Source organism: Coenobita brevimanus, chromosome 84 (assembly GCF_032717465.1).
Source record: "Coenobita brevimanus isolate Jiangsu-jjx chromosome 84, ASM3271746v2, whole genome shotgun sequence".
In the NCBI taxonomy this organism is placed as follows: domain Eukaryota; kingdom Metazoa; phylum Arthropoda; class Malacostraca; order Decapoda; family Coenobitidae; genus Coenobita; species Coenobita brevimanus.
Window position 1 is genome coordinate 14,578,920 of NC_137037.1, and position 12,999 is coordinate 14,591,918.

The window sequence follows — 12,999 nt, forward strand, 5'->3', positions numbered from 1 at the left end:
AGAAGATGAGGTTTAGAGGAGGAGAGGTGGTGCTCAACAGAGCGAAAGTTAGATGAAAGGCCGCGAATGTTGCAGAAATGAAGAAGAAGAGAGTCAGACAGTGGTTCCAGGCACCTCGAGTCGTCACCGGGAGAGGGGCAGATGGCGTGGGCATTTATGGTCCCCCCCCCTGGGGACTCCGAGGCTTGATTAGTGGACGCCATTTTCGTTGATTTTTGAATAGGAAGTGTAGTGTGTACTGTGCATGTAGTTTGGTGAAGATAGTTAGAGAAATTTGTACTGGAGAGCATGCTGGCCTACTCTCTGTGTAAATGAGACACTGAAAAAGTTCAGCAAAGGGAGATGGTCAGGAACTAGTCCTGAGGGCTGATGAAACGGGAGCTCCAGCACTCCCTGTCATCAGCTTTCCATCCACCTCGGGAGTACTGCCCTGCTCGACTGGTGCTACAGTCGGGGAGAAATGGATGGAATGTGTTATGAATGTAATGAGAGTCAGTGACAGGATAATACAGTAGTAGTGAAGTTTTCGTTCTGTGGGATTATGTTTGCATTTATATAGGCGTATTCTCCACAGGCAAGCTTGGATGAGGTAGAGAAGGATAGATTCTGGAATGACCTAATATGTGTTGTAAGTGGTATGAGGGATGATGAGATTATAGTCTTGGGTGGGGACTTAAATGGTCATGTAGGTGAAGCAGCTCAAGGATATGACGGAGTACATGGGGGTTGTGCATATCGTTCAAGAAATAAGGAAGGGGAAAGGATACTCGAGTTTGGGAAGGCAGTGAACATGATTGTGTGCAGCACACATTTTAGGAAAAGAAAGAGTAGGTTCAGTACATACGAGTCAGGGGGAAATAGCATCCAGATAGACTATTTCATGGTCAGGAAGGCTGAGAGGAGGTTAGTGAGGGATGTTAAAGTTATAGGAAGCGAGGACTGTGTGCAGCAACGCAAGTGATTGATATGTTACATGGTGCTTAAGGAGCAGGTGAAAGAGGACTTAGGCACCTAGGAGGAAAATATGGAAGTTGTAAAAACAAACAGTAAGGGATGCCTTCTATAGCAAGATGAGTTGAGTGGTGGCTGAACAGGGATACGTTGATAGAAGTGTTATGAACAATACATAGCCCTCAAGAACAACCTGTTGAGAGTTACTGATTCGGTGGGTGGATGGACAAGGGGCCCTCCCAAGACATAAAGTAACTTGGTGGTGGGATGAGGGTGTAGAAGCTTTAGTTAAGGAGAAAAGAAAATTTTTCCGGGGATGGAGAAAGGGTAGTAGCAGAGACAAATACTTGGCTGCCAATCGCAGAGCTAGAAGAGAGGTTTACAGGGCAAAGTCTGAATCTCTGAAACTTTTACTTGATGAGGCAAATAGTGGGGAAAGGAAGAATATGATATTTAAGGTGGCAAATCTGATGAAGAGGGAGAAGGGGAATATCTTAGGTGAACAATGTGTGGAGAATGATGAAAGAATAGTGCTGAACAGCAGGGATATTAAAGACGCCTGGAGAGAGCACTGCAATCGGTTGTTGAATGAGGAGTTTGACTGGGACAGGGAAGGTTTGGAGCCAGCAGATCCAGTATCTGGTCCATGGCCTTTGATTGACGCTGCTACTGTGAGCAGGGCAATAGGAAGGATGCAAGTGGAGAAGGCACCAGGTGTGTCTGGATTGACTGCTGAAATGTTGAATGCCTCAGGAGATATAGAAGTGGGTTTAATTATTGATTTGATAAATACGATTATTTATGAGTGTGTTGTCTCAGATGATTGGCTGAAGAGTGTAACTGTAATTGTGTACAAGGGGATGGGTGATGCCCAAGAAAGAGGAAATTATAGAGGCATCAGGATTTTGAACCAGGTAAATGAAGGTAATGGAGAGCCATATTTTGATGCCCTGAAGGTTTCATGTTGATAGTTCAAGCAGTTCATGAGATACTATCTATCTATCTATCTATTGCCAGACGCCTTAGTCTCTTATAGGGGGTGGCCACAAACAAATCGCCTCCACGACACCCTGTCCCCCGCCATTTCACTGCCCTGCTCCCAATTCACACACCCCCTCTTTCATATACCTCTCCACTCCATCCCTCCATCTCATCCTTGGCCTTCCCCTCCCTCTCTCAACCTCCACCTCACTCACACTCTTCTCGTCAGTCTCTCACTCTCCATCCTCCCCACATGGCCAAACCACCTCAGTTTGTTTCTCCTAATGCTTCCTATCACATCCACATCCACACCACAACGGTCTTTCACATACTCATTTGTCAGACTGTCCCTCCATGTGACTCTCCACAGGCTCCTCTCAAATAACTAATTTCCACTGCTCTTACTCTGACTTGTGTCCCTCCAACAACGTCCAAGCTTCACTTCCATACGTCAGATTTGGTATCACAATGCTGTCATGTAATAACTTTTTCATTTCCATGCTCACTTCCCTGTTTCTTATCACTGCCTTCAAGGAACCAGCAAACTTTCTTCCTTGTACCCTTTCAAGCACTTCACCCTCCAAACTTCCATCCTTACTCATCACACTACCCAAGTACTTAAACGTACACACATTTTCCATTTCCTCCTCATCCAACCTCACTGTACATTCACTGACTTCACCTCTCTGTGACCAAAACTTTACTTTTCCCTACATTCACCTTTAAATTCCGTTTCTTGCACACTCTCCCAAACTAATCCACCAATCCTTGCAGTTCCCCTTCGTCTTCACTTAACAACACAGTATCATCTGCAAACAACAGTACAGGGAGTTTCCAAACACTGCCCTCTCTCATTAGGGCCATTCCAACATCCACTGCCCTATCTTGTATCTCCTTTATGGCCCCATCCATACACAGATTGAACAACCATGGAGACATAACACATCTCTGTTTCAACCTAAACTTCAAATAGAAAAACTCACTCAGTTCACCATCCACACGCTCTGCAGCCTTAGCACCCTCATACGTACTCTTCACAGCATTCAACGACTTTCCATCTACTCATATATTCTTAATACATTCCACAATCCTTGTCTATCCACCCTGTCATATGCTTTCTCCAAATCCATGAAGGCCGCATACAACTTTTATCCCTTCTTTAAACATTTTTCCACTAAAGATCTAAGGATGAATATCTGATCTATGCAACCTCTTCCCTTTCTAAAGCCTCCCTGTTCTTCTCCAATTAATTCCTCTGTTATTTCCCTAATTCTGTCAGTAAGTATCCTACCGTATACTTTTCCTATTATACTAAGAAGACAAATGCCCCGATGATTACCACACACTTCTTATTCCCCTTTCCCTTTGTACAAGGGAATAATTATACCTGACTTCCAATCATCCAGGACTTTAACTTCCTCCCAGGCCAATCTGCACGTCTTCCACATCCATTCTACTGCTGTCTCCCGCATGCTTCAGCATTTCACCACACACTCCTCCTGGGGCATTCCCCATTTTGACTTTCTTCAGTGTTTCCGCGGCTTCCATCCTACTGATTCCTTCCTGTCTTCTCACCTCCCTCCTTCTCCCAGCAATTCCCCAGCCACTTATACTTGCATTACTTTCATTCTCCGTGTTGAACAATTCCTTAAAGTGTTCTCTCCGTCTGCTCACTTTTTCTCCCTTCTCAACAAGTAATCTACCATTTTTATCTTTCACTCCCCTACTAACTTCATGGCCACCCTGTCTGACCGCCTCTACCTCTTTCCAGAACATTTTCTTACATTCCCTCCAGTTGACGCTCAAATTCTTTCCAAACTCCTCATCCACTCTGTTCTTTCTTTCTTACTAATCTTTTCACCTCCCTCTTCCTTTCTACATATAACTCTCTTTTCCGTCTCTCAGTTTCTTCCACGCCCCTATTACGATGGTGCTAAAGGTGGACGATAAAATCTAGTTGACCTTTGGCAGCCACACTGGTGACCTTGACCTTGATCTCGATTGCCCATTTTCGAACTCGGCCAAGATTTTGGCCATATCTTGATACTCTGAAGGTTTCTTGTTGCTAGCTCATGCCATTCATGAGATATAATTGGAACAGGTACACACACACACACACACACACACACACACACACACACACACACACACACACACACACACACACACACACACACACACACACACACACACACACACAGAGGCAGGGAAAAACATTATCGCTCCGCCTTTAGAAGGCAGAGGGATCACAAAAGTGCTGGTATCTAGGGCTGGGAGCAGTACTGGCAAAGAAGAGGAGCCAAGTGCGATTTGCCACAAGGGCGTGGGAAGTATTGCCATCTTGTGCTGTGTTTGTGATAAGTGGGTGCATAAGAGATGTAGTGGTATTAGAGTAGACTGCGAGATAAGGCTGATTTCTTAATGTGTGGTGTGTCGGGGAGAGCATGTGGAGATCGCCAGGCGTGAAAGGATTGAACTTGCTGGTGAGTTGAGTGTGTTGAAGAATTTTGTTATTAGGGAGAACATGTTTTGTGCTGGAGGTGGGGCTGGAGCTAGCTCTGTGGCTAGAGTGTAGAGTGGTTGGAAGATATATATACTGTATACTTATTGTGTGTGTATGATAGGTAGTTGTGCCCACCATCCATTCACTGGATGTAGACTACTTTCAGGTAACTCTACACTTAGTTCAGTGAATTACAACTGAAACCGCCTCCAATAATAATTAGAGAAAAAAAAAACACGTTTTGCGGTAACTGTAAAACCTAAAGACTCCTGTTGGCATATTAGGTTCAGCACTCCAAGCGGATTTAGTCTGTAATGAGTCTGTAAAATCTATAAAGGTTCATATCCAAGAGGCTGTTGGAATATGCTCACATAATGCCACTCAGGGAAGAGAGAAGCAGGTCAAATTCTCCATAAATGTTGGGACTGAGGAGCCTAGCCCCGGGCCCCTACTCTCCTATTAGGGAAAAAAATAGATGTTGAATGGATAAAATTTTCTTTGTCTTTTCTTTTCTTTTTTCCTTCAGCTTAGCACTCTCGTGGTCGGAAAACATGTTGTATTTTGTTACAAGCGCCAGATGATATGTTTTACTGAGGGTGGGTCACCGGAGTTTGAGTTGGTACCGATACCATTCCGGCTGATGACAGATGATTTTTTTTTTTCGGCCAGAGTGGTTTCAGAAGAGTCTGAAATGCTTAACTTCATTCCAATGACGGATTTTAGTTTTATCTTGCTACCTTCAAGCAATTCTGATTTTAGGAGGGACGTTTTGAAATGGACGAGTTAGAAATAGTCTTAAGTTTGGAAGACCATTCTTGGCCTGGATAAAATCGCTTGGAAACATCAAGGGTGGTAGTACTGTAGCTGTAACCTCAGCCTCATTGGAATTTGAATCCAGTGGACTACAGGCTGAAGCTACCTCTCTCTCGATGCCCGCTATCCATATTTAGAGAGACAGGGAGTGAGGGACATCCGTATAACCGGGCAGCAAAGCCACTCGGCTGTATCAGTGCCGCCATGGGAAAAGGTCCCATGCCATCAAGAGTAATGTCAGGAATTCTTGATTGCTCGTCTCCCTGCCAGCACAGCAGAATTATTTTTTCTTATATCCCCACCTCCTCTCTCTCTCTCTCTCTCTCTCTCTCTGTAAATTCCAACTTTCATTCTCCCTTTCAGTTTTCCACCCTAGTTTACTCTGCCTCTTTTGCAACATCTTTCTCCTTCCAGATTTCCGTCATCTCTTGCTCATTCCTGTTTCCAGTAACTTTTTTCCCTTCCATATAGCCACCATCACCCGTTCATCCCAGTTTCCAACATCTTTTTTTCCCTTCCATATAGCCACCATCACCCGCTCATCCCAGTTTCCAACATCTTGCTCCCTTCCAAAGTTTCAGGTTCCTCTATCGCTTTCCGCATCCCAACTTACCTTTCCTTTTACAAATTTCCACTACTTTTCTCCTTTCTCAAAATCTAGAATCTCTTCCTTGCTAGTTTCCAGTGTCTTTCTCCCTTCCTGGTTTCCAGTTCCCTCTTCCTTCTGAAACTGCAACCTATTTATCACGTCGAATAGTCCACTTTCTTTTTCCCATCCAAAATTATATCATCTTTTTTTCCCCTGCAGAAATTCACCATCTTTCTTCCCCTACAAAATTCTACCCATCTTCTTTTCAGAACTTCAGATTTCTTCTTTCGAGATTTCAGGTTTCCCCCTCGATCTAGAGTGCCAACATTTTTCTTCCACTTATAGTCGCTGTTATCTTTGTCTTGAAATTATTATTATTATTTTTTTTCGCCCAGAAATCTAAAATCTTTTTGCTTTCCAGTATTACAATAATTTCCCCCCTCCCCCAACATGCTAGCAACCTTCCCTTTTCCAAAGTTCAGCCATTTTTCTTTCATTAATTCTATCAACTTCTCACTCTTAAAACTTGCAACATCTTTCTCATTTACAGATTTACAATATTCTTTTTTTCTTTCCAGAATTCCAGCACCTCTCACTCTTTGGGAATTCAAGAAAGTCGTTTTTCATTTGAAAATTATCTTTTTTTCCCTTTCAATCTCTCTCTCCCTTCTAAAAATCTAACATATATCACTCGTTTAAAATTGCACTGTCCTCTTTCTCCCATATTTCGAATATCTTTCTCCCTTCCATATTTTCATCTTGCTCCCTTCCAAATTTCCATATATCTCCCATCCAAATTCTATTTCTCTCCTCCAAATGTAACATTCTTTGTTCTTCTTTATAACATACTTCCAGTCAAATCTTCATCTTTCTTTCTTCCAAATATTCATCTTTTCCACTTTCAAATTTCATCTTACTTTCATTTTTCATCTCTCGCTTTCAAATTTTATGTTCTCCTATCCACATTCTAACATCCCTTTTTCCCTCAAGTGGTGCAAAAATTGTCATCCTACTGGAATTCCATTTTCCATCTCCCTCTTCCAGTTCCAGTAAGTCCTCCACTTCTAGGTATCATTCCTTGCTTCCAGATTTCTATTGTTTAATCCCCTATCAGAAGTTCTAATAAATTGTTCCACCAACAACTGTCACCACCATCATCACCATCGCCACTACCATCATCGTCATCGTCTTTGTCATCATGACCTTTTTTGTAAATTCTTACAGTAAGGAAGGAGTGAGGTAAAATCTAGAAATAAGGAAACTGAATGTACTGAAATGGAAGACCTGTGAACACCCTACCCAATAAAATGGACCAATCATTCATACATCATTCAAGCCACAGCCTGGCCCCGCCTAACAAGCGTAACAATCTGCATATGTATATATAATATATATATATATATATATATATATATATATATATATATATAAAATGGATGTATAATGAATTTTTTTAATAGCTGCACTTCATCCAGAAAAAATTTATCTCTTTCCATTCCCCAAGTTTCTTTATATTTCCACAATCATGGTGTTCTTCTTTTCCCCAGAAATCAAATTTATATCCTTTCCAACATGATCATATCATGATATATGTCCAGTGTTTCAAAATATTCTTTCCTCATTGAAATTTCACCCTTCCATGAGAAAAAAAAGTTCTTATTAAAAAAAAAAAAAAAAAAAAAAGGGGCCTGCTTTCATATTCAGATTTTTTTTTTTCCAGCCGCGATAGCGAAGCTGGTATTGTTTCCAATTTGTATGTGTGTGTGTGTGTGTGTGTGTGTGTGTGTGTGTGTGTGTGTGTGTGTGTGTGTGTGTGTGTGTGTGTGTGTGTGTGTGTGTGTGTGTGTGTGTGTGTGTGTGTGTGTGTGTGTGTGTGTGTGTGTGTGTGTGTGTGTCTGCTAGCACGATAACTTCGCAACTGATCAAGACATCATCACAAAACTGTACAGGTGTGTAACAGTGAAAGAAAAAAAAAAAAAAGATCACGAGTTCGAATTTGGTGAAAGTAGGTCAAGGTCTGTGTGCCTGTTACCAAGATAACTTTGCGACCGCTCAAGATATAATCTAAAAAATTACAGGTGTGTAGTAGGGATGATCATCTCCTACGAATATTGTTTTCGGTTTGTCTTTCTGTGTGTCTTAGCACTGTAACTTCGCAACCGCTCAAGATATCATCACAAAATTTTACAGGTGTGTAGTAGGGTTGAAAGTCTCCTACGAGTTCGAAATTGGTGATAGTAGGTCAAGGTATGCGTGTCTGTTACCACGATAACTTTGCAACCGCTCATGACATCATCAGAAAATTTTACAGGTGGGTAGTAGGAATGAAAATATACTAGGTCGAAATTGGTGAAACTAGGTCAAGGTCAAGGTCAGAGTCCGAGCCGCGATAGATATTTATTGGCTCGTGACTGGTGTGATTCCCCCCTTGGAGGGGGCCCTCTATTTTGAACTTACTTTTAACTCTTGCAATTTCTTAAAAACGTTCTAACTTCCTACAAAATGTCATGATGTTTTCATTTTTTCAAACAACCATCCTGTGTTTTCTGTTTCAGATTTGCAGAGCAGTCTTTACCCCCTCTTTCCATTACCAGTCCTGCCTTCCTTCTGTTTCCTCCAGCAAGTGCCCTTCCACAAGTCTTTTTCACCCAGAACTGTCAGATCAGAACCCAAGTTGCCGCTAAGAAAGAAAGAAAGAAAGAAGGAAAGAAGGAAAAAAAGAAAGAAATCGCTGTAAATATTACAGAAATCTCCACATTCCAACACTTTTAGTCTCTTCAATCCGATGGCGTACTTTGTAATACCTGTATATTATTGCTGCCTCCAAGGAAATACATTTCATGTAGGTGAGACTTTTCGAATTTCATTATCAGGATTTAAAAAAAAAAATGATTACAAAAAATCGTATGCTCCATCCATCCATCATCCAGTCATACGCTGCCCCATGGGGAGCATAGGAGCCCGGGGCTAGGCAGTTGGTCCTGACATTTAAGATGAGAGTGACCAGCCTCACTCATCCCTGAGTGGCATTACGTGAGCAGTAAACCCCAACCATCCCTTGGATGTAAACCTTCACCGGCTCAATCCAATTGGAGCGCCTTAATTACCCACTAAACCACCAGGAGCCAAAATTTGGTTATATGGTTACCACCCAGCGTAGTACATGGTTTCCTGGTGTACAGGAAACCATTTGGCTTGTCACTCAGTGTAGAGTCACCCACAGGCAGAAGGAAGAGGAAAGAATGAAGGAAAGAAAGACAGAAGAGGGAATGTAAAGTCGTCTGTAGGCAGAAGGACGAGGAAAGACTGAAGGAAAGAAAGACAGAAGAGCATGGAATGAATGCAGGATAGAGGAGAATAAAGGGCAGACACCCGAGAGCAGCACAATATAGAGTGAGTGGATGGTGAGCGCACCCACCTACAGTGAAATTATGGTAAAAGATCACTTTGTTCAGTGGGTTAATAACATTTCAAGATATACGGTAGCCGGATTCCATGTGAGTGACTATCGAATTTTGGCTTTATACAGAAGAAATGGAAGGCTTAGATTAATGGCGATAGACCAAATGTTTAATGACTATTCTCTTTTTACCCTAACATGGCTCTTTTTTTTCGGGGGGGGGGGGGTCCTTTAGCAGTTCATTTAACGTCTGTCAGTGGAGGGAAAGGACAATACTACTACTATGCATCGTTTTTATAGTATTTCTTCATAATTGGCATCGTATTTTTGTGTTATCTGTTTATACAGCTCAGAATTCAAGATGGAGAAATGGATATATCAGGCCTGGATAGTGCAAAAAAAAAAAAAAATTAAATGTCCATCAATAAGATGACATTCAGTTTTTGATGTCCGAATCTTCATCCCAACTACGACACGCGAATGTCCAATATACCTTCGAGGTACCTGGTTCAGTTCTAGGCACAGTCAAAGGACCAATTATCTTCCCTGTTCCGTCTGAAGAAAATTTATAGTTGGCGAAACACAGTGAAAACCTTATCTCTACCAGTGAGTTTATCATATGGTTCGATTTTTCCCCTATGTATTCGTCAAACTTTGGGAAGATACTTGTGTCTCTGTACAGTGCGAAAAGGCTAAGAAAAAAAAATTGTCTGAGGATCTCATGAGCTGCCAGGGAATCGAACCCACGACTAGATTGGTGTAAATATCTTAATCTAACTCCAAAATCGGTTCTGGCAACCTCTCTCGCATCCCTTCGCCCTGTTCCCCCTCCTTCCACATCACTGGCCTTTCAAATCACCCTTTCTCCCTCATCCTCTCTTCCTCCATTCTGTTCACTCCCCCTGAACACCCTCTCGGTCCATCACTATATTCTCTTAACCCCCCCCCTCTCTCTCTCTCTCTCTGGACTTGCACATATTTATCTCATCCATATTTTCAAATCCCAGTAATCTCACTCTTTGATTCCGATACTCTCACTACTTCTTTGAGAGAGAGAGAGAGAGAGAGAGAGTGGGTGGGGGTTGGAGGAGAGAATGGCGAGTACACCAACAAAGTAAGCATTATACCCTTTACGTCATAAAAAGCCCTAGATATTCATTTTTGCAGCTTATTTCACTGTAGTTTAGTGGCAGGAGAAATACTGCTGATCAACATTCTTTCTTGGCACTTCTTCATGACTAGCATCATATTCTAGTGGTAATGTCCTTTTACAAATCAGCATTCAAGATGAAGAGATTGCAGTTTTAGACAATGCTATAGTGAAAGGCGTATAAGACCCCTATTTCCAGTGAAACTGGACCTGACCAATATTTCTCAATTATTTTTTCTGGCAAATAAGAGCAAGAAGAAAATCCACATTGATAGCAAAATTCAGGGTGGGACGTAAATAGCGCTCCACTACAAACTTACCTGACTGTATCTTGTGTGTTATGGGAATGGCTTGATCTGCTGATGTGGGTGTGATAGTGAGAGTAGGAAATGAATGAATATGCAGGATGGACATTGCTAACGCTGACTGACCCGTCCATGCAACACTCCATATATCACCCGGTGGAGTGGACGAGAAGGGTTACGTATGGACCACACCGTATTTCAGTTCAGTGAGTAGCACAATAGAATGACCTATTGTATATGCTCAGTGCAATACGACACACAGCGCGGAATTTCACAGCCCTGCGGCTTTTGTCTCAGTGTTTATAGTATCTTTATTTCAATTAGGCAGTGATTTTTTTTCCCCCTTCTTTGACTTTATTTCCCGTAGCTCCGCGGCAGACCAATACTGAAACTTACATTCCTTCCGTAATAGCAGGCTACTTCATGACAAGCGTCATATTTCAGTATTAAGTCCTTCTTACAGATTAACATTCCAGCTGGAGAGATGGCAACTTTACCCTAGCTAAAGCGAGATTACTATGAATACTGACTGCTTTTATTGACGACGCAGTGACTGTCAGTAATCCTTTTATCACCTGCAGTTTCGAATTATACAATTTTTACCTTAACTTGGCCTAGATATTCGCCTTTTGGCAGCTAATTTCACGCAGCTCCCTGACAGGATGGTAAAATACAAGGCCTGTACATTCCTTCCATAACACTCATTACTAGCACTGTGCTGTACCAATCTATTGCTATAATCAGTGGTTTAGTGGGGGGTATACGCGGTCATACGACATTTGCTCCCTTTTCTTTTTCAGGCATGTCTTATAACCAAGAAATAATACTCGGGCAGCCTACGCGGCAATAAAGTATAGAGGGACGTAGACAGTATTCTTTGTTCTACCCAATCTACTTCATTGCAGTAAATTGCTTGCTTTCAAAAGTGCTAAACCGCCATTCTGTCTTACTGCATCGAGTAGAATTTTTCCTCTCCGAAGTGCAGCATCATATGACATTAAATATTTCTAGATGGTTTCTGAAAGCTTTCACATATGCTGAATGGGCACCTACACGGAGTCATTCGGTAATGCCATAACCATCGTAAACCGCAAAGCTTGTGTACGGACAAAACCAGCACTTTCCTCACTCCTCTCCCACACACACACACGCATCCTAGAACTCTAGTTTAAAAATAACTACATACAGTAGACCATGAACTTCATTGTGCAAAATATATACTCCTGATTATCGCGGTCCTTTCATTTAGCGATGAAGGAGGGAGAGTATGTTAGTATATCGCGTATGGATAAAAAAAAATTTACCATTACAGCAATTCCTAGAGCTCATTATAAAAGATGGGAACATGGCAATTATAGGCCAAGTTAAAGTGAAAAGGTTATAGTAAAGAGAAGATAGAGTCCAGCCAATCTGCTTCAGTATTAATGATTAGCTAAGCAAGTCTGAATAGGCTTAGGCACAGTATTAGGGCAGAGTAAGAGAACTAGTGACCATCAAATTAAAGGACAGAATCATCCGTATCTTTGATAATAATGGGCTTAGATAATTGCGATATCATTATATTGATTCTCTCTCTCTCTCTCTCTCTCTCTGAGCTTTTCTTTTACATCATTCTCCGACCATCTCTTACCAGTGAAACACACACACACACACACACACACACACACACACACACACACACACACACACACACACACACACACACACAACATACCTTGATCTTACACCCTCCCCTCTCCATCACCCCCCCTCTCCGTACTCACCTCTCTCACCTCCATTCTTTTCTGCCCCAACAGACGGCCAAAGTGTTCGCCTTCTCCTGGACGTTCGGGTGGTTCTTGTGCAAGGGCGTTCACTATATGCAGAACGTGTCGGCCATATGCTCCGTCCTCACCCTTACAGCGATGAGCATGGAGAGGTGAGTGTGTGTGTGTGTGTGTGTGTGTGTGTGTGTGTGTGTGTGTGTGTGTGTGCGTGGGTGAGAGAGAGAGAGAGAGAGAGAGAGTCCTATCTGGCATACAGTACATTTTTCCTTGATCTGTTAATTAATTTGTGTCTATTTAAACCCACACCAAGCCTTTTAAAGTGTGCTACGACGAACGAAACACGTGAATATTGCCGCTGGAATCTAAAAATGGATGATGGTTGCAAGTACCTTAATAATAAGTTCGTAAACAGGAAGTCGTCATTAGTGGCTGGGACTGTGTTTGAAATATCACTGCTTTTCCATAGATGTGGTTCTGTAAATTAGAGGAACATGGCAAGTCATTTCTGTAAAAGAATTTAATTAGCCTGTTTCTCCTGTAA

At 42.0% G+C, this 12,999-nt stretch overlaps 1 protein-coding gene across 1 annotated transcript in view; it reads left to right on the forward strand.

Moving 5' to 3' along the window:
• LOC145410066 (QRFP-like peptide receptor) overlaps window positions 1-12,999 on the forward strand; it is a 678,579-nt gene that overhangs the window by 617,844 nt on the left and 47,736 nt on the right. Inside the window, 1 exon segment of the mRNA XM_080280280.1 lies at window positions 12,489-12,610. Coding sequence (XP_080136406.1) covers window positions 12,489-12,610 — 122 coding nt within the window.